Source organism: Gigantopelta aegis, chromosome 14 (genome assembly GCF_016097555.1).
Source record: "Gigantopelta aegis isolate Gae_Host chromosome 14, Gae_host_genome, whole genome shotgun sequence".
Classification (NCBI taxonomy): domain Eukaryota; kingdom Metazoa; phylum Mollusca; class Gastropoda; order Neomphalida; family Peltospiridae; genus Gigantopelta; species Gigantopelta aegis.
The window spans coordinates 19,378,981-19,403,491 of NC_054712.1; the positions used below are offsets into that span (position 1 = coordinate 19,378,981).

The following is a 24,511-nucleotide window of genomic DNA, read 5'->3' on the forward strand; positions in this document are numbered from 1 at the left end:
CAGGTAACAATAACCATTGACAGTTCAGATAGTTGCTATGTGATAACAGGTAACAACTAACCATTAACAGTTCAGATAGTTGATATGTGATAACATGTAACAACTAACCATTAACAGTTCAGATAGTTGATATGTGATAACAGATAACAATAACCATTAACAGTCCAGATAGTTGATATGTGATAACAGGTAACAATAACCATTAACAGTCCAGATAGTTGATATGTGATAACAGGTAACAGTTCAGATAGTTGCTATGTGATAACAGGTAACAATGACCTTTAACAGTTCATATAGTTGACATGTGTACCCACTCCGACTTCTCTCACAATAACAGGTAACAATAACCATTAACAGTCCAGATAGTTGATATGTGATAACAGGTAACAGTTCAGATAGTTGCTATGTGATAACAGGTAACAATGACCTTTAACAGTTCAGATAGTTGATATATGATAACAGGTAACAACTAACCATTAACAGTTCAGATAGTTGATGTGTGTACACAGGACAGCGTGTTTGAGCTTCAATTTGACAAAAGCATGGAAATCAAATTGGAATGACGGCCTGAGGTGTATCGGCACACTTCTTAATTTGTCAGTTTGCTCCCAGCAGTTGGAATTTCCGTGTGTCATTATGTGGCAGCGGCACAATGGACATTCATGTAAGCACCATGTGATGAGGCAATCTCAGACCGTGTAGCAGAAATGCTTGAAGGCGAAACTGTAAGGAATAGCGCGCGCCGCAGCGTGCTCTTGAAATAAACCGGCCTTGAAGAAGACCCAATCACCATTTATAGGCAGGCGATTGTACCACTCCAAGAATCTACCTAGTCGAGCTCATTGCGCCGCGTGGGGAACTAGTTCATAACTTTAGTTCAAACTTACGCAAATAAAATCGGGTATGGTCAAGAACTTTTATAAGTTGACGAGTTGATGTTTTATTGTAAACTTTGTTTGCCAAATTGAAAGTTTTCTAAATGCGAAAATATCCACAGGTGCCCCATCTGTCGCGGTATCCCATTTCACCTGCAAGTGCGCGTGCCCGGCGTAGAGGTATACGGTAACGGTTTCCAAGGAGTCGCATGCACTACCGGTCCTGCTACCTGGCCTCCATTACTAAGAACAAACATCGGTCGAGGATTTTTCAAACATTTCGTAAACCCGACCTTAAATCGTAAGTAAAATTGTGAATCCCACAATAATTTCTAACTGCGCGCGTGTGTGTATGTCTCTTGGGGTTTTTAATGTTTAACTTATTTAGAATATGAAGCATGTTTTCAATTTTAATCAAGACGTTCGGAATTTATTTTTAGCATTACAATAACACCTGCAGTTTACGTGACGACAAGCCAAAGACGGGCGCCAGTGTTAAGGTAAGGAACACTCGTAGAGGAAAAGGTCACGGCATTTACTAGGCAGGCTCTTACATACATTGTTGAAATGGAATTCTTATGTTTGGATGAGATTCGGGCGAATCTCATCTGGAAGGTATCTGCGTCAGAGTTTGATAGTGTTGTATGTAGGTGAATTTATTCCGCCGAGTCGGCCACGGTTAGCGAGCACCTGATGTTGGATGGTTTAGTGTAGTAGTCAGCAGTTTCGGAAAACTAGCACAGACACCAAAAAAATATTTCAAATTTCTTAAAAAGTTTAGCTGTACTCTTGAGTCCTTAGCGATGAAACTGAATCCAGTTTGGTCTAAGTATGATTATATCAGAGGTCAAAAATCCATCAAAAACATCGCCATTGAAAAGATCTTGGAGGACATTAGGACAGAACGGGACATAAAGGTATGTAGTGGGTTTGTGAGGACTTGAACTTGGTGCTCGTGCACGCGGCGAGTGTGTTCTGTGCGACACTATAGTCCGTCCCAAAATTCTATAAAATTGTTTTTTGTAAATAATTTCAGTTTGGTTTGATATAAGACGAATAGTAAAAGTGTTTTGTAAATAACCAAAAAAATACTATTTTTGTGTTCAACTTGCAAATAAATCGGCTCAGAAATAAATAATTTGTAATAAATTCAGACTAAATCAGACTAATTGCAATTGAGCTTTTAATTACGGTATGAGACTTGTACGAAAGTAGTTTTGTAAATAACCACAAAATACTATTTTTGTGCGCATCTTACAAATCAATCGGCTCAGAAATAACTAATCTGTAATAAATTCCATAGCATGAAAAAAAAGGCGTTTTCTGTGGGACGGACTATAGCTAGGGTTGGTTTTGCACGTTACACCCGGCCTTGTGTAGAATAGCAATAAATAGAGTTGTCCTGAGACACCGCATGTTGCTCAAATGTTTGACAACACTGTTAGATGGTTCAACTGTTTTAATTCATGATAAATTATGCCACTAAATTAAGATAGCTACAACATTTAAGAAGGGACTCGTAGATCCTTTTTTTCTGGGATCATTGTCTAGGGTTAAAATTCTGCTTCTGTGACTAATCTCACATGAACTTCTTTGTTTTGTGTCTAAGAGTGTTAATATATTGATAAAGGTAGGCCTACGAATCTCCGTCAGCCACTTTGATCAGACTAATTGCAATTGAGCTCTTTATTTCATTTCAGCTTATTTTCGTGCTTATATCCAATTAAGGTTCAAGCACGCTGTCATGGGCACACACCTCAGCTATCTGGGCTGTCTGTCCAGGACAGTGGGTTAGTTGTTAGTTGGTTAGTGAGAGAAAAGAGGGTGTAGTGGTCTTACACCTACCCACTGAGTCGTTAAAACTTTCTATGGGTGGGAGCCGGTACGGAGTTGCGAACCCTGTACCTACCAGCCTTATGTTCGATGACTTAACCACGACGCCATCGATGTTGGTGAGCTCTTTAATTACAGTATGAGGTTTTTGTATGAATCACTGGACAGGTAGAGAGTTCAGTTATTACACACCCGTTGGTGAGAACAATCTTCGCTATTTATTGTAACACATACCAATAACACACATAGTCACACACGTGTATTATCGATTTAAAGACATACGACTGGCTGCTCCAAGGCGATGACCCGTTCGCAACAGCCGTACCATCTAATGAAAAAAAAGCACGATCGAAATTAATTACATTGTGAGTTAGCTGACACTGATTCTGCTGTGACGCATAAGTTAATGCAAGCGCAATGGCTGTAAATAAGATTTAGTTTGAAAAGTCTTTTAAATTGATTTCAAACCTGGTTTTTTCGGATATGTAAAAATAGAATACTACACTGGTGTCCGTTAGATACCATTTATCTTACAACTCGTTGTTTTAAAATGTATCCTACTCGCTTGATCGCTCGTTATGTACGTTTTAAAGCAACTCGTAAGATAAATGGTATCTAACGGCCACTCCTGTATTTTCCATTTCACGTCTATAACTTTAACACAATGTTTCTGGTACATCTTGTCATATAACCTTCTATTCATAATAATTATACTATAAATCTGTGTGGATGTTAACAGTGGCGGATCCAGAAAATCCATTTAGGGGTCCCCAGGGACATGAGATGGAATGCCAAGGGAGGTTTGGAGGGGGATCGTAAAAAAAATGAAAATGATTATGTACATGTAATAAAATTATAACTATCGCAAAATTTAGGGGGAGCGGGCCCCTGCCCTCCCCTCTCCCCAGATCCGCCTCTGGTTAATGTAAGCGATGAGATGTTCCGGGCATAATATATCCCACTACAATGCCATTTCATTCTTGCCGAACTACAGAGTCCCGATTATTTATTCAGTTCAAACATTAAGGTTACGACTGGAGTTATAGGGTTAGTTTTAGTTAAAATAAGCATTCTGGAGTCTACCCTTACAATGTTTAACATGACACTAAATCAGATTCACATAGGTCAGTCATTCAGACTGTTTCGTCATCTTGCAAACAGAGTAATTAAAAAAAAAACATACAATGAGAAAGTGTTAAAATAAAATCGCGATTCGGTTCAAGTGCCACAAATACTTGGTATGTTGTTTGTACTCCTGAATCACTTTGAACACAATTGTAACAAAAGGTTTAGGTGTTATATCCTAATCAATATATATAACTCTTTTTTTTACCGCGGTACCTATAAAAGCGCCATCTATATCAGAAATAATATTGCGCCGTCTGATCCATCATGACATTTTGGGTCCAAATGACGTCATTTGGAGACAAAGTTGAAGTCAGTAAAATTGCCTTGGAAAATAGAAAAGGAAGGTAGGAAGGAAATGTTTTATTTAACGACGCACTCAGCACATTTTATTTACGGTTATATGCGGTCAGACATATGGTTAAGGACCACACAGATATTGAGATAGGAAACCAGCTGTCGCCACTTCATTGGCTACTCTTTTCGATTAGCAGCAAGGGATCTTTTTATATGCACCATCCCACAGACAAGGTAGTACATATCACGGCCTTTGATATACCAGTCGTGGTGCACTGGCTGGAAGGACAAATAGCCCAATGGGCCCACCGACAGGGAACGATCCCAGACCGACCGTGCATCAAGCGGACGCTTTACCACTGGTCCCACCCGGCTATATAGAAACTGTGATGGAAAGCATTTAGGGTACCAAGGCAAATGAGGAGGCACCAAGGTCAGTTAGGAAGGATATACATGTATATATACCCATCTTTTCAGTTCAGTCCATGTTTTAAACCACACTCGCACACACACACACACACACACACACACACACACACACACACACACTAAAAAACAACAACAAAATAACCACAACCACAACTACCACCACCAACAACAACAACAGTCGTATCAAGTTTGGAACTGTGTTGTGACCAGAGACTGACTATATATGTTTTGTCCTAATTAGGATTTAAAAAGAATTTCATTTCGTATCAAATCTAATTTCCATCTATCATGAGCTTTAGCGAGTGACAAAATTACCGTTATCTCACGGAATGTACTTTTTTGTTTTTAGTGAACATGGAATATAGTAACCCTTGGGACTTGCCTGTTTCGCGTCTGGAATAATTCTCACATATCTTGGATAAGGATATTGAACATTTGCCCTTTCCGGAATTTACCGGTTTCTAGTAGTACTTTTACTTTGCATTGATGTTTGCAAATTAAAAATGTCAGGTGGCATTGCACTCTCTCACACACAGCTCTAGTATATCCTCGTCTATATATCACAGTGCCTACAATAGTTTTCAATAAAACTAATTTTCTTTATTAGTTCTGATATTTTGTTTTGGGAAAGCTTTCATTATGGATTATGTAATCACCACGAACCAGTTTCCCCTCGATGATTTGGTATTGAATTATTTTCAACCGAACACAGGGTGCGTTTTCCCTCTTGTTTTCCTTTCTTTTGTCTTCTTTCTCTTCTAAAATTACATTTTGTAAGAAAAAGATTTGTTTTTCTATTAAGCTGATTAGAACATCTTACTCATATCCTAAAGCTATCCGGTAGCGTTATACAATACCCAAAGTCTTCTTTACAGCAAATCATCAAACAAAAAAAAGAACTGAAAATCTTCAAAGTAACATTAGCATTAATGCCATGCTGTCTTTGATCACAGACGCTTAAGATATTAAAATAAGATTTCAGTGAATTAAGATCTTTTAAGTCATAAATAGCCGAGCGGTAAATGTTGGAGATATGTTTTAAGTCATAAATAGCCGAGCGGTAAATGTTGCAGATATGTTTTAAGTCATAAATAGCCGAGCGGTAAATGTTGCAGATATGTTTTAAGTCATAAATAGCCGAGCGGTAAATGTTGCAGATATGTTTTAAGTCATAAATAGCCGAGCGGTAAATGTTGCAGATATGTTTTAAGTCATAAATAGCCGAGCGGTAAATGTTGCAGATATGTTTTAAGTCATAAATAGCCGAGCGGTAAATGTTGGAGATATGTTTTAAGTCATAAATAGCCGAGCGGTAAATGTTGGAGATATGTTTTAAGTCATAAATAGCCGAGCGGTAAATGTTGCAGATATGTTTTAAGTCATAAATAGCCGAGCGGTAAATGTTGGAGATATGTTTTAAGTTTTATGTATGAAGTAGCCATTTGTTATTAATAAGATGTTCATTTTATGAACCAAATTAATTTAAGTAAAGACTCATTGGCATAACTATTCTCTATCTAAACATACTGGAATGACTATCCTCTATCTAAACACAATGGAAGAACTATTCCCTATCTAAAGATATTTGAATAACTATTTTCTATCTAAATACATTGGAATGACTATCCTCTATCTAAACACATTGGAATGACTATTCCCTATCTAAACATATTGAAAGAACTATTCTCTATCTAAACATATTAAAATAATTATTCTGTATCTCAGTTTAAACATATTGGCATAACTATTCTTCATCTAAATACACCAGAATGACTATTCTCAGTCTAAACACATTGGAATAACTATTTTCTATCTAAACATATTTGAATAACTATTTTCTATCTAAACAAATTGGAATTACTATCCTCTATCTAAACACATTGGAATGACTATCCTCTATCTAAACATACTGGAATGACTATCCTCTATTTAAACATACTGGAATGACTATCCTCTATCTAAACACATTGGAAGAATTATTATTCTCTATCAAAACGCATTGGAATAACTATTCTCTACTAAACATATTAGAATAATTATTCTCTATCTCAGTTTAAACATACTGGAATAACTATTATTTATCTAAATACATCGGAATGATTATTATCTATCTAAACACACTGGAATAACTATTCTCCATCTAAACACATTGAACTGACTATCCTATATCTAAACACATTGGAATGGCTATCCTCTATCTAAACACATTGGAATAACTATTCTCTATCTAAACACATTGGAATTACTATTGTCTACTAAACATTTTGGAATAACTGTTCTCTATCTAAACATATCGGAATAACTATTTTCTATCTAAACAAATTGAAAGAACGATTCTGTATCTAAACGCATTGGAATAACTATTCTCTATCTAAACATATTAAAATAATTATTCTCTATCTCAGTTTAAACATATTGGAATAACTATTATTTATCTAAATACACCGGAATGACTATTATCTATCTAAACACACTGGAATAACTATTCTCTATCTAACCACATTGGAATGACTATCCTCTATCTAAACACATTGGAATTATTATTCTCTACTAAACATTTTGGAATAACTATTCTCTACTAAACATATTAGAATAATTATTCTGTATCTCAGTTTAAACATATTGGAATAACTATTCTTCATCTAAATACACCAGAATGACTATTCTCAGTCTAAACACATTGGAATAACTATTCTCTATCTAAACATATTTGAATAACTATTTTCTATCTAAACACATTAGAAGAACTATTCTCTATCAAAACACATTGGAATTACTATTCTCTATCAAAACACATCGGAGGAACTATTCTCTATCAAAACACATTGAAATAACTATTCTCTATCTAAACACATAGGAATTGCTGTTTGTGTTGTTTTTGTTCTGTTTTGTTGTGTGTGTGGGATATGTCTTGTTGTTGTTGTTGTTGGTGGTGGTGGGTTTTTTATATTTTTTATTGTGGGTGGCAAAATTTCACAAACCTATAACAAAACGAAAAGAAGGGAATTTTACCGTAGCACATTCTGTAGGATAAAATGGTTTAATATTTCGTGTTTAAAGATAGTTTACTAGCAGACACTAAACTGAAAACAATTATAAATTCCGTATTACAGAACCACTAGTAAACAGCTTCGAGATGTCTACTTAAAGACAAGCCTAGCTGCTATCATTATAGTAAACCGATGTTATTGTAACACATGGCGTAGGAAATGAATTTAAAAACAGTCCTCCGCCACAGTTTGCTTTTCACCATACACATAACAAGTGTAATTTTCTGCACCTAAAGTCAAACATTTTTCTGACTCCCACATGGAATATCTTACCCTTCCCCATTCCGAGCTTCATACAATATTTCTATGGGCCAGATGATTTCACGTCATTTACTATGTACATGTATATTATCGTGAATACTATACTCCGACAGAGAGGAATGTTGGATTTTGTTTTCCCCTCTCTCTCTCTCTCTCTCTCTCTCTCTCTCTCTCTCTCTCTCTCTCTCTCTCTCTCTCTCTCTCTCTCTCTCTCTAATTAGTGATGTGAGACATTGGTGTTCTCCTTCCCGTTTGATATCCCGATTTAGACTGCATGACGACGTAGTATTAATAGGTCACTTTGCATCTCCCCACAGGTGAGGCTGAGCCGGTAGTGATGACCAAGATGAGGGTTCGCCCCGGCTACCTTGTGGTAAGTAGTTTTCTTCCTCGTAGAAACCCGTGTGTGTCCTTCACGTGTTTGGCTTGGGTTTTGCGCCACACATTTTAATATGCTTTAAAAAGAATCAAACTTAATATACATGTACACTGGTGGGAGTAGTCTTATCTGGCGTGTAATGAACTAGAAACCATACCTTGTACCAGCCACTAATTTCCGGATGGTTTTTTTTTTCTCTCTCTCTCTCTTTTTTTTTTTTTTTTTTTTTTTTTTTTTTTATCAAAAGAATGAGAAAAGAACATTAGAATGTAATTTTAACTGTTCTATTTTTATGTGCAGTTTCTAAAAACATTAGTAGGCTTAAATATGTAAATAAAACAGCAATATTAAACCATTGTGAATCCGAGCGTCATCTGCCGATGCCCCGTGAGCAGACGACTTTCTTCACTATAGGAGAGTATTGCAGCTTTATTTTATTTTTAACCTAATGAGCTGGAATTATTGACAAAAATATTTTTAAATGAGACTGATGCAGGATGACTTAACTTTTATAATTGGTATTGCCCTTTTAGAACCAAATTCACTATTCATAACAAAATACAAATATGTTTTACTGCTTTTGGTGCCTGATGGTATATATAGAGTTATTTGTCGAAGCTAGGTTTGTCTTGCTGTAGGGAGTTGGACATAGCTCTGTCTAGGTGCGATGTGTGGCAGGATCGATCCTTGTCGGTGGATTGGGGTTTTCCCGTCCTAACCAGTGCTCCACGACTGGTACACCAAATACCGTGGTGTGCACTGTGCTTTCAGTTGGAAAATGCATATAAAACATCTCTTTCTGCTTATTCAGTAGGATTAGTGACTATATCTATTACTCTGCATAAGTATATTTAGTGACTATATCTATCACTCTACAGACGTATATTTAGTGACTATATCTATTACTCTACATTCGTATATTTAGTGACTATATCTATCTCTACAGACGTATATTTAGTAAGTATATCTATCTCTACAGACGTATATTTAGTGACTATATCTATCAGTCTACAGTCGTATATTTAGTAACTGTATCTATCTCTATAGAAGTATATTTAGTGACTGTATCTATCTCTACAGACGTATATTTAGTGACTGTATCTATCTCTACAGACGTATATTTAGTGACTATCTATCTCTACAGATGTATATTTAGTGACTATATCTATTACTCTACAGACGTATATTTAGTGACTATATCTATTACTCTACAGTCGTATATTTAGTGACTATATCTATCAGTCTGCAGTCGTATGTTTAGTGACTATATCTATCACTCTGAATAAGTATATTTAGTGACTATATCTATTACTCTACAGATGTATATTTAATGACTGTATCTATCACTCTACATTCGTATATTTAGTGACTGTATCTATCACTCTACATTCGTATATTTAGTGACTATATCTATCACTCTACAGACGTATATTAGTGACTATATCTATATCTACAGTCGTATATTTAGTGACTGTATCTATCACTACAGTCGTATATTAGTAACTATATCTATCACTCTACAGACGTATATTAGTGACTATATCTATCTCTACAGACGTATATTTAGTGACTGTATATATCACTACAGTCGTATATTTAGTAACTATATCTATCACTCTACAGACGTATATTAGTGACTATATCTATATCTACAGTCGTATATTTAGTGACTATATATATCTCTACAGACGTATATTTAGTGACTGTATCTATCACTACAGTCGTATATTTAGTGACTATATCTATCACTCTACAGACGTATATTATTGACTATATCTATATCTACAGTCGTATATTTATTGACTATATCTATATCTACAGTCGTATATTTAGTGACTGTATCTATCACTACAGTCGTATATTTAGTGACTGTATCTATCACTACAGTGTATATTAGTAACTATATCTATCACTCTACAGACATATTAGTGACTATATCTATATCTACAGTCGTATATTTAGTGACTATATCTATCTCTACAGACGTATATTTAGTGACTGTATCTATCACTACAGTCGTATATTTAGTGACTATATCTATCTCTACAGACGTATATTTAGTGACTGTATCTATCACTACAGTCGTATATTTAGTAACTATATCTATCACTCTACAGACGTATATTAGTGACTATATCTATATCTACAGTCGTATATTTAGTGACTGTATCTATCTCTACAGTCGTATATTTAGTGACTATATCTATCTCTACAGACGTATATTTAGTGACTATATCTATATCTACAGTCGTATATTTAGTGACTGTATCTATCTCTACAGACGTATATTTAGTGACTATATCTATCACTCTGCATAAGTATATTTAGTGACTATATCTATCACTCTACAGACGTATATTTAGTGACTATATCTATATCTACAGACATATATTTAGTGACTGTATCTATCTCTACAGACATATATTTAGTGACTGTATCTATCTCTACAGACGTATATTTAGTCACTATATCTATCACTCTGCATAAGTATATTTAGTGACTATATCTATCTCTACAGACGTATATTTAGTGACTGTATCTATCTCTACAGACGTATATTTAGTAACTATATCTGTCACTCTACAGTCGTATATTTAGTGACTGTATCTATCACTCTACAGACGTATATTAGTGACTGTATCTATCTCTACAGATGTATATTTAGTGACTGTATATATCTCTACAGTCGTATATTTAGTGACTGTATCTATCTCTACAGACGTATATTTTGTGACTATATCTATCACTCTACAGACGTATATTTAGTGACTGTATCTATCTCTACAGACGTATATTTAGTGACTATATCTATCACTCTGCATAAGTATATTTAGTGACTATATCTATCACTCTACAGACGTATATTTAGTGACTATATCTATATCTACAGACATATATTTAGTGACTGTATCTATCTCTACAGACGTATATTTAGTGACTATATTTATCACTCTGCATAAGTATATTTAGTGACTATATCTATCACTCTACAGACGTATATTTAGTGACTATATCTATATATACACACGTATATTTAGTGACTGTATCTCTCTCTACAGACGTATATATAGTAACTGTATCTATCTCTACAGACGTATATTTAGTGACTATATCTATCACTCTGCATAAGTATATTTAGTGACTATATCTATCACTCTACAGACGTATATTTAGTGGCTGTATCTATTACTCTACAGATGTATATTTAGTGACTATACCTATCACTCTACAGACGTATATTTAGTGACTGTATTTATCACTCTACAGACGTATATTTAGTGACTGTATCTATCTCTACAGACGTATATTTAGTAACTATATCTATCACTCTACAGACGTATATTAGTGACTATATCTATCACTCTACAGTCGTATATTTAGTGACTGTATCTATCACTCTACAGACGTATATTAGTGACTGTATCTATCTCTACAGACGTATATTTAGTGACTATATCTATCACTCTACAGACGTATATTAGTGACTATATCTATCTCTACAGATGTATATTTAGTGACTGTATCTATCTCTACAGTCGTATATTTAGTGACTGTATCTATCTCTACAGACGTATTTTTAGTGACTATATCTATATCTACAGTCGTATATTTAGTGACTGTATCTATCTCTACAGACGTATATTTAGTGACTATATCTATCACTCTACAGACGTATATTTAGTGACTATATCTATCACTCTGCATAAGTATATTTAGTGACTATATCTATCACTCTACAGACGTATATTTAGTGACTATATCTATATCTACAGACGTATATTTAGTGACTATATATATATATCTCTACAGACGTATATTTAGTGACTATATCTATCACTACAGTCGTATATTTAGTGACTATATCTAGCACTCTACAGACGTATATTAGTGACTATATCTATATCTACAGTCGTATATTTAGTGACTATATGTATATCTACAGTCGTATATTTAGTGACTGTATCTATCACTACAGTCGTATATTTAGTGACTATATCTATCACTCTACAGACGTATATTAGTGACTATATATATATCTTCAGACGTATATTTAGTGACTATATCTATCTCTACAGTCGTATATTTAGTGATTGTAGCTATCTCTACAGTCGTATATTTAGTGACTGTATCTATCTCTACAGTCGTATATTTAGTGATTGTAGATATCTCTACAGACGTATATTTAGTGACTGTATCTATCTCTACAGACGTATATTTAGTGCCTAAATCTATCACTCTGCAGACGTATGTTTAGTGACTGTATCAATCACTCTACAGTCGTATATTTAGTGACTATATCTATCACTCTACAGACGTATATTAGTGACTATATCTATATCTACAGTCGTATATTTAGTGACTGTATCTATCACTACAGTCGTATATTTAGTAACTATATCTATCACTCTACACACGTATATTAGTGACTATATCTATATCTACAGTCGTATATTTAGTGACTATATCTATCTCTACAGACATATATTTAGTGACTGTATCTATCACTACAGTCGTATATTTAGAGACTATATCTATCACTCTGCATAAGTATATTTAGTGACTATATCTATCACTCTACAGACGTATATTTAGTGGCTGTATCTATTACTCTACAGATGTATATTTAGTGACTATACCTATCACTCTACAGACGTATATTTAGTGACTGTATTTATCACTCTACAGACGTATATTTAGTGACTGTATCTATCTCTACAGACGTATATTTAGTAACTATATCTATCACTCTACAGACGTATATTAGTGACTATATCTATCACTCTACAGTCGTATATTTAGTGACTGTATCTATCACTCTACAGACGTATATTAGTGACTGTATCTATCTCTACAGACGTATATTTAGTGACTATATCTATCACTCTACAGACGTATATTAGTGACTATATCTATCTCTACAGATGTATATTTAGTGACTGTATCTATCTCTACAGTCGTATATTTAGTGACTGTATCTATCTCTACAGACGTATTTTTAGTGACTATATCTATATCTACAGTCGTATATTTAGTGACTGTATCTATCTCTACAGACGTATATTTTGTGACTATATCTATCACTCTACAGACGTATATTTAGTGACTATATCTATCACTCTGCATAAGTATATTTAGTAACTATATCTATCACTCTACAGACGTATATTAGTGACTATATCTATATCTACAGTCGTATGTTTAGTGACTATATATATATATCTCTACAGACGTATATTTAGTGACTGTATCTATCACTACAGTCGTATATTTAGTGACTATATCTAGCACTCTACAGACGTATATTAGTGACTATATCTATATCTACAGTCGTATATTTAGTGACTATATGTATATCTACAGTCGTATATTTAGTGACTGTATCTATCACTACAGTCGTATATTTAGTGACTATATATATCACTCTACAGACGTATATTAGTGACTATATATATCTCTTCAGACGTATATTTAGTGACTATATCTATATGTACAGTCGTATATTTAGTGACTGTATCTATCACTCTACAGTCGTATATTTAGTGACTGTATCTATCTCTACAGTCGTATATTTAGTGATTGTATCTATCTCTACAGACGTATATTTAGTGACTGTATCTATCTCTACAGACGTATATTTAGTGCCTAAATCTATCACTCTGCAGACGTATGTTTAGTGACTGTATCAATCACTCTACAGTCGTATATTTAGTGACTATATCTATCACTCTACAGACGTATATTAGTGACTATATCTATATCTACAGTCGTATATTTAGTGACTGTATCTATCACTACAGTCGTATATTTAGTAACTATATCTATCACTCTACACACGTATATTAGTGACTATATCTATATCTACAGTCGTATATTTAGTGACTATATCTATCTCTACAGACATATATTTAGTGACTGTATCTATCACTACAGTCGTATATTTAGAGACTATATCTATCACTCTACAGACGTATATTAGTGACTATATCTATCTCTACAGACGTATATTTAGTGACTATATCTATATGTACAGTCGTATATTTAGTGACTATCTATCACTCTACAGTCGTATATTTAGTGACTGTATCTATCTCTACAGTCGTATATTTAGTGACTGTATCTATCTCTACAGACGTATATTTAGTGACTGTATCTATCTCTAGAGACGTATATTTAGTGACTATATCTATCACTCTACAGACGTATATTAGTGACTATATCTATCTCTACAGATGTATATTTAGTGACTGTATCTATCTCTACAGTCGTATATTTAGTGACTATCTATCTCTACAGACGTATGTTTAGTGACTATATCTATATCTACAGTCGTATATTTAGTGACTGTATCTATCTCTACAGACGTATATTTAGTGACTATATCTATCACTCTGCATAAGTATATTTAGTGACTATATCTATCACTCTACAGACGTATATTTAGTGACTATATCTATATCTACAGACATATATTTAGTGACTGTATCTATCTCTACAGACGTATATTTAGTGACTATATCTATCACTCTGCATAAGTATATTTAGTGACTATATCTATCACTCTACAGACGTATATTTAGTGACTATATCTATCACTACAGTCGTATATTTAGTGACTATATCTATCACTCTACAGACGTATATTAATGACTATATCTATCTCTACAGACGTATATTTAGTGACTATATCTATATGTACAGTCGTATATTTAGTGACTGTATCTATCACTCAACAGTCGTATATTTAGTGACTGTATCTATCTCTACATACCTATATTTAGTGACTGTATCTATCTCTACAGACGTATATTTAGTAACTATATCTGTCACTCTACAGTCGTATATTTAGTGACTGTATCTATCACTCTACAGACGTATATTAGTGACTGTATCTATCTCTACAGATGTATATTTAGTGACTGTATATATCTCTACAGTCGTATATTTAGTGACTGTATCTATCTCTACAGACGTATATTTTGTGACTATATCTATCACTCTACAGACGTATATTTAGTGACTGTATCTATCTCTACAGACGTATATTTAGTGACTATATCTATCACTCTGCATAAGTATATTTAGTGACTATATCTATCACTCTACAGACGTATATTTATATTATAACTGTATCTCTCTACAGACGTATATTTAGTGACTGTATCTATCTCTACAGACGTATATTTAGTGACTATATTTATCACTCTGCATAAGTATATTTAGTGACTATATCTATCACTCTACAGACGTATATTTAGTGACTATATCTATATATACAGACGTATATTTAGTGACTGTATCTCTCTCTACAGACGTATATTTAGTAACTGTATCTATCTCTACAGACGTATATTTAGTGACTATATCTATCACTCTGCATAAGTATATTTAGTGACTATATCTATCACTCTACAGACGTATATTTAGTGACTATATCTATATATATACAGACGTATATTTAGTGAATGTATCTCTCTCTACAGACGTATATTTAGTAACTGTATCTATCTCTACAGACGTATATTTAGTGACTATATCTATCACTCTGCATAAGTATATTTAGTGACTATATCTATCACTCTACAGACGTATATTTAGTGACTATATCTATATATACAGACGTATATTTAGTGACTGTATCTCTCTCTACAGACGTATATTTAGTAACTGTATCTATCTCTACAGACGTATATTTAGTGACTATATCTATCACTCTGCATAAGTATATTTAGTGACTATATCTATCACTCTACAGACGTATATTTCTTGACTGTATTTATCACTCTACAGACGTATATTTAGTGACTATATCTATCTCTACAGACGTATATTTAGTGACTGTATGTATCGCTACAGACGTTAATTTAGTGACTATATCCATTACTCTACAGACGTATAGTTAGTGACTATATATGTCACTCTACAGACGTATATTTAGGAAGGAAGGAAATGTTTTATTTAACGATGCACTCAACACATTTTATTTACGATTAAATGGCGTCGGACATATGGTTAAGGACCACACAGATATTGATGGAGGAAACCCGCTGTCGCCACTTCATGGGCTACTCATTTTGATTAGCAGCAAAGGATATTTTATGTGCACCATCCCATAGACAGGATAGTACATACCACGGTCTTTGATGTACCAGTCGTGGTGCACTGGCTGGAGCGAGAAGTTATATTTAGTGATAAAATCTATCACTCTACTGATATTTACTGACTATACTTGTATATACTCTTCAAAAAAGTAGGGGAACCTAAAATATTAATGTTATACGTTGTGACCACAGACATCCTAGTAAAGAACGTTCAGGTCTGTTTATCAACACACAGAAACACATTCCATAGTTTGCACATGCATCACGCGCGTGGGGTGTCATTCTCGATTTTGACAGTTTCCAGGAAGGTCCATTAATCACTGTGGAACATTATTTCTGTCAATCTTTTCCATTCTGTTGATCATACAGTTGTTATTGTTTTGTTTTTAGCCATTTTTTATGTTTGAATTTGCGATTTACTGATAAAAAACTTCAACTTTCAAATTTCACTTCTGACCCCAATCGTCCTTCAAGATCTTTGGTGGTCATAAAACCTATTGTAATACTGAACTACCGGTTGTAATGTTTGCCCAATTAATTCACTATTATCATAAAACCATTCCCCACAGCTAACATACCTTACAATTTTGGCAATTGTAAATTTTTATTAGAGTTCCTCTACTGTTTTTGAAGAGTATATATTACTCTACTGGGGCCTAATTCACAAAGGTCTCTTAGGCTCTGCTAAAGAACAAAGCATCCTCTTTGCAAGTCTTTTAGCATTGCACTGCGAGATCGCAAAATTGCGAGAGTTTAGTGAATTAGGCCCCAGATGTATACGTCCTTGAATGGGTCTGATGAGGGTTTCACGCGGTATTTCAAGGGGGCGTTAACGAGTTGACGTAGTGATCGAATTAACGGCCGTTTGACTGAGACCCGAGTCTGCCCATCCAATAACGAACTTGTAGCATAGCATAACTCACAGCTTATCTGTCACGTGCTTTATCATGACAGCTAGCCCTTTTGTCCGTGCTAAACGATGGATGGCCCGTGCATGTTATGTAAAAGAATGTTCTATCAAATATATATTTTAAAACAATGTATGTCTTCGTACCTCAAATATTTAATTTCTTGTTATTTCTTCGTTAACTCTTTCCAGAGGAGCTAATTGTTATACCTGACCATAATGTTAGTTTCAAATTTAAATATGTTTTTGTTAAAGGATAGTGTTCATTAAAACAATTAGTATTAGTCCCATTAATATGGATATTCCGGGTAAGATGCAACGATGAGATAAAGGAACAGTCGTGTCTGCAACATTTAATAACTACAACATTTCATTTAACTTTAACGTGTAATGCACATCTTAATTTCTCAACCGTCTCGGCTTTTATTTTATAGGGGGTGGGGGGGGGGGGAGTTTTTTTTGTGTTTTTTTAATTTTACTAACAGTTTTCGGCAAAAATAAAGGTGTTTTTTGCTTTGTTTAAGTTTGAGGTGAATATAAGCAATATTGTATCGATATACTGACTCCACTGTCGTCGACAGACAGCCCAGATGGCTGAGATGTGTGCCCAGGATAGCGTGCTTGAACCGTAATTGAATATAAGCACGAAAATAATTTAAAAGAAAGATATACTGACGTATTGAAATAAAATCTTTGGTTCTTTGCGTAAAACCCTGGCACTACTATATTTGTTTTCTGGGGTCAATAAACTTTATTAAAAAAACAAACCCAAAAAACCCCATGAAAATCCCAAAACATTCTAACACCAGGATGCATGGGAATTATGAAAATTAAAAAATATATATATATATTTGGTTTCCATGGAATGCACCACATTACATGTATTTCTCCTGATACCGCTCACATTATCATGGGGTACAATAAGTATCAAGGTTACTGCCCCCTTCAAGATTATCGCCAGAGACCGGCACAGTTAGAACAACAGAAAAAATGGCTGCCTTGGTACATTTAATGGTAACTAATAAGCTAAGAGGAACAGAAATGAAGACAAATACGATACAGTGAAGGTAGACTGTGGATGAGGGATGATACAAATAATTAGGTTAAACATAAGCAACACACACACCACACACACTCGCGCGCGAGCAGTTTTCCCTTCCCTTCTTCCCGTTAGTCTATTAAGACGAGGCTGATGCAGAATGTGGTTGACCTATCTTAGACTAGAATACACCACGTGTAAACTGATCTCTCACAGCCAGATGTTCGCGACTTGGCTCGTGCTCAAAAATGTTACTTAAACCTAGCAGTTGAGTATGAAGATCGTGCGCGTCTTGCTCTTAAATACAGACTCTTGTTATTGTAGCTCCGAAATCAGAACTCGTGCCCAGGATGGACGTGCCTGAACCTTCTGTGGGTATGGGCACGTTAATAGAGTTTTCCTTCCTTCCCGTAGCTCTAAACAGAGTTGACCACATCAAGCTATTTTGAAAGGAAAAAACTAGGCAGTTTTTATTTCAATTAACCTACCTCCGAAACAGCAACAAAGTATTAATTGCATGTACCTATCTACTGGTGATCTTTAAACAATCATGTAAGCAGAGGCACGTCCGGACTTTATCCAACGTGGACTGCCCCCCAACCCCTAGATAAATACGAAAATGTGCCTTTTCTGTCTAGCTGGATGACTTAAATATCAAGAGATCCCTAATTTATACCTGGTATGTCGCCACCATAGAACACTTAACATTTAATATTACAGCTAAACACGGGCGTAGGAAGGTGCCAAAAAATGAGGGCACACACACACGATCCCTAATTTATACCTGGTATGTCGCCACCATAGAATACTTAGCATTTAATATTACAGCTAAACACGGGCGTAGGAAGGTGCCAAAAAATGAGGACACACACACACACACACATATATATATAAATACATGTATAAATAATTTTAAAAAAAACATCGCTGCTCCCACAAAGTGGGGGACACATGTTTCCCCCGCTTCCTACGCCAGTGCTAAAGAAGAATATCTAAAACCAGTCGCGAATGGCTTTGGTGATAGATTCAAGGCAATCAGTTAAAACCTTTTGCAATTCAGGGTCCCGTTCCACGAAGCGATCTTAGCGCTAAGATCACCTTAAATTCATACGGTAGTTATGCACTTAAGGTGATCTTAGCGCTAAGGTCGCTTCGTGGATCGGGGCCCTGGACTGAAACCACTAGCTGGCAATTGTTGATGCTGAGTCAAGGAATCGCAGACGTTAAACTACGTCACAGATTGCTGGCATGTTGCCTGCACTGTGCTGTATATTTGTACATTTCGCCGAGACAGCAACTTATAACTTCCCAAAGAATTTGGCAGTTGTGACAATGCTTTTGATATATTGTTTGTAGCATATAAATGTACATAAAGTGATTTGGCAAAAGCGGCGATGATATTTAAATTTGTAGTATGCGTAACCTCAGTTACAGCAACACTGCTGTAGTCCAACACTTTTCGTACTAGGCCTATAACCACGGACATCACATCCAGATTTTACTATATTATCTCAACAGCGGTGCGACGTTCCGCAATAGTAATATCCGATACAGTAATTTCCAAACAAAATACTGCATACAGAAAATCAGATGCAAACTTTAACAGTAAAAGTGTGTTGTCACTATTAGACCAGCAAGTTCCAGACTGAACTGTTGTAGCAAAGGATATAAAAAAGTTTGTTTCATTTAACGACGCCTCTAGAGCACATTGATTTGTTCATTTATCATCGGCTATTAGACGTCAAACATATCGTCATTCTGACGTATTTCTTTTAGAGGAAACCCGCTGCCGCCACATAGGCTACTCTTTCCGATAAGCAGCAAGGGATCTTTTATATGCACTTTCCCACAGACAGGACAGCACATACCACGGCCTTTGATGAAGCAGTTGTGGACCACTGGTTGGAACGGAAAATAGCCCAAACTGCAAATGGGTCTACTGAGAAGGCAAAGGACATAATTATGTTTAAATAAATTAAAAAACTAAATAATCATGGTTGTTTTTGTTTTGAGGTTTTTGTTTTGTTTTGGGGGGTTTTGGGGGGGGGGGGAGAGCGTTGCCTCCCCCCCCCCATCAAACAGTATATAAAGATGTGGTAAATAAAACTATATCAGATCAAATCTTCTTTAATATTTCGCACAAAAAAGCGTTTGTTTAGAAGTGTTTCGCCCATTTCACCAATCTAAATGTAGAATGTTTCGTTGTGAGCGGAAAGACAAACGGGAGCAACCATTAGAGAGGGAGGAGACAGGTCTTTAACTGTTACCATAATAATATCTGCTCTTTATTACCTCGCTCACACGCAGTGACTCACACACCAGCAATGCCTCAGTCTGATTGGTTAAAAACAGGCGTGGGTGGACTATTTGCAAGTTATCGTACATTTATCAATATAAAATAGAGAAATTTATATCCAGTAAGCATGCAATATACGTAATATAAAATATGGACATTTATCACCTCAAAAAAAATGCGATAAACGTAATATAAAATATGGACATTAATTTTTATCACCTGAAAGAAATACGATAAACGTAACATAAATATAGACATTTATCACCTGAAACAAATGCGATAAATGTAATATAAAATATGTTTGACAAATGCTGTTTTCTGCAGTTTTCTGTTTATATTCATCTACGCCCTAAGCACGCTGTCTTTTACGTGAACTTGCGTAGACTGCCGAACACAGAGGTTCATGAGATAGACAATAAAACACTGTGAACAGTACTGGTACGTACTCCGTCGATTAACATCCAGGACACGTCCATTGGTGTTTAATAGGTACCAGTCGTATAGCATAAAGATATGTTATACTAAAATAGTATTTATTGTGTAAGAAGCTAAAACAAATGTTGCGGGAAAGTCACATTTGTTTTGTTTAACGACACCACTAGAACACTTTGATTTATTAATCATCGGTTATTGGAAGTCAAATATTAATTTTGACAATTTTAACATGTAAAGTAAAGTTTGTTTTATTTAACGACGCCGCTAGAGCACATTGATTTTTATCTTATCATCGGCTATTGGACGTCAAACATATGGTCATTCTGACACTGTTTTTTAGAGGAAACCCGCTGTCGCCACATAGGCTACTCTTATTTTAACATGTAGTCTAAGAGGAAACCCGATACATTTCTTCATCAGCAATAAGGAAATTTCATAGGATTTGCACTTCCTCACAGACCACATACGTGGACACGGTTCGATATAAACTTTCTCGCATACAAGAGGCTTTGATATACACGTCGTGAAGCATTGGTTGGGACGGGGAAAAACCAGTCAGATAATGGTCCCACTTAGAGTGTTCCATCCTATGATGAAAAGTTTGTTTTGTTTAACGACATCACTAGAGCACATTGATTAATTAATCATTGGTTATTGGATGTCAAACATTTTGTAATGCTGACTCGTAGTCATCAGAGGAAACCCGCTACATTTTCCTAATACAGCAAGGGATCTTTTATATGCACTTTCCCACAGACAGGAAAGCACACACCACGGACTTTGACCAGTTGTGGTGCACTGGTTGGAACGGGAAAACCCCCAATCAGCTGAATTGATCCACCGAGGTGTTTTCTCGTTCTAACCAGTGCACCACAATTGGTCAAAGGCCGTGGTATGTGTTTTTTCTGTCTGTGGGAAAGTGCATATAAAAGATTCCTTGCTGCATTAGAAAAAAATGTAGCGGGTTTCCTCTGATGATTACGAGTCAGAATTACCAAATGTTTGACATCCGATAGCCGATGATTGATTAATCAATGTGCTCTAGTGGTGTCGTTAAACAAAACAAATTTCTTCTTAAACCCAGATACGCAGGATAAACTCACTGAAAGGCTGTTATTGAATATATAATTATATTATATTAATTAATTAATGTATTATTCAGGGCGGGACGTAGCCCAGTGGTAAAGCGCTCGCTCGATGCGCGGTCGGTCTGAGATCGATCCCCGTCGGTGGGCCCATTGGGCTATTTCTCGTTCCAGCCAGTGCACCACGACTTGTATATTAAATGCTGTGGTATGTACTACCCTGTCGGGGGGGGGGGGTGCATATAAAAGATCCCTTGCTGCTATTCGAAAAGAGTAGCCCATGAAGTGGCGACAGCGAGTTTCCTCTGTCTATATATGTGTGGTCCTTAACCACATGTCTGACGCCATATAACCGTAAATAAAACGTGTTGAGTGCGTCGTTAAAGAAAACATTTCTTTCTTTCTAATTTATTATTCAATAACATATGATTGCTACTGGCGAGTGCACGCGCGGTGAACACTGACTTCATGCGCCAGGAATGTTTGGCGCGATGCGCAGCATTGATGAGCAAGCCAGGCTCAGGTAACTCCTGTATTCAAGGTCGCTGACCTTGCAACAGCGTTGTAAATACTTCTGCTTGAACGTTCAGTTTCTTAATAATGATGATAAGATTTATACATTCTTATGATTCTGTGGGCTATTTGTTGCCGTGGTGTTTACAGAAACTTAAAGGAAGTATTGTTAAGCAAGTAACTAAGTTATACTGTTTAGCCACAAATCATATTATTAATATCCTACAGTGATGTCAGAGAGACAAGTAACTTTAATAACACAGCCGTCTGTGTTAGACTTGCGCTGAGATAAGCAAAAACAAAACCGGCCTCGGTGGGACTACAGGCTGGTAGGTACAGGGTTCGCAGCCCGGTACCGGCTCCAACCCAGAGCGAGTTCTTATGGGTTCAATGGGTAGGCGTAAGGCCACTACACCCTCTTCTTTGTCACTAACCATTAACTAACTAATATGTCCTGGACAGACAGCCCAGATAGCTGAGGTGTGTGCCTAGGACAGCGTGCTTGAACCTTAATTGGATATAAGCACGGAAATACGTTGAAATGAAATGGTGGAAAATAGTGTAGTGTTATCTCCACTCAAAGACACTGTTATTAGTACCGGCCTCGGTGGCGTCGTGGCAGGCCATCGTTCTACAGGCTGGTAGGTACTGGGTTCGGATCCCAGTCGAGGCATGGAATTTTTAATCCAGATACCGACTCCAAACCATGAGTCAGTGCTCCGCATGGCTCAATGGGTAGGTGTAAACCAGCTGCACCGACCAGTGATCCATAACTGGTTCAACAAAGGCCATGGTTTGTGCTATCCTGCCTGTGGGAAGCGCAAATAAAAGATCCCTTGCTGCCTGTCGTAAAAGAGTAACCTATGTGGCGACAGCGGGTTTCCTCTAAAAAAATCTGTGTGGTCCTTAACCATATGTCTGACGCCATATAACCGTAAATAAAATGTGTTGAGTGCGTCGTTAAATAAAACACTTCTTTCTTTTTTCTGTTATTAGCAATATTACACTAAAATGCAGAATGATAGTAACACATTTAATGTATTCTCAGTCGCGTGTGCAAGGGGGAAAATTTCGGGGGTGCAAACCCCTTCCTGCTCATGCAAATGTTCTTCTCCCCCCCCCCCCCCCCAATATATTTACCGGGTAAACATGACTCGATCCTCCCCCTAAATACTTCGCTCGTCACAGTTTAGACCTCCCTCTGCTAAAACTCCTGCACCCGCGCCCATAGCCGTACGGGCTCCCATTCTTGTAGGCAGGCTGGCTTTTGCCCGAATAAAACGAAAATGCCCGAATCTGGATAACAACTTTTATTCATATTAACATTACTACCAAACAGCTACATAGGGTTGCAAATGAATCACTACGCATTTTTACACGGATTACAACTAATTTTGAGGGTAAAATGATGGAAATACATGGTAAAAAGGTCTCAGGTTAGCACATTTTGCTCGAATAACTATATAATTTTTGCCCGAATTTAAGGTTTTGCTCCAGCACTAGGGGGCAGTTGCCTCACTGTTCCCCTGCCCCCGTCTCGTGCACTTATGCACGCGCCGAATTATAGCTGCATAACACACACAGTGAACTACGAACTGTTCACACCGAGTAAAAGAACATTGATTGAAAACATATTGTATTGCATATTAGGCATACCAGGATTAGGAACAAGTTATCCAACATCCAAGAGAACATAAACTTAGATTTTCTTATAACGTTTAAGTAGTCAATAATTATTGAATGTGGCATTTACATCTGGTAGGGAATAAAGACGGAACCAGAGCCAACTCCCTGCGGTTGGGTTCCGGTCGACTCCACGAATGCATCTTTAAATCAAATAGCAAACGTTCGCAAACCGTTATAATTCAAATGAAGGAAGGAAATGTTT

The 24,511-nt window shown here is 36.0% G+C and overlaps 1 protein-coding gene across 7 annotated transcripts in view; it reads left to right on the forward strand.

Moving 5' to 3' along the window:
• The first annotated feature begins 943 nt into the window (after positions 1–943).
• LOC121388010 overlaps positions 944–24,511 on the forward strand; it is a 66,692-nt gene continuing 43,124 nt past the window's right edge. Inside the window, exons 1-2 of one of the 7 annotated variants that reach the window (XM_041519208.1) lie at positions 944–1,176; positions 8,188–8,243. In XM_041519208.1, the coding sequence (XP_041375142.1) occupies positions 8,208–8,243 (36 nt within the window). In that variant the 5' untranslated portion in view covers positions 944–1,176; positions 8,188–8,207. Of the gene's footprint in view, positions 1,177–1,465; positions 1,793–8,187; positions 8,244–24,511 lie in introns of those variants that run through there. The other 6 variants (XM_041519211.1, XM_041519205.1, XM_041519207.1 and 3 more) reach the window with 6 other exon arrangements.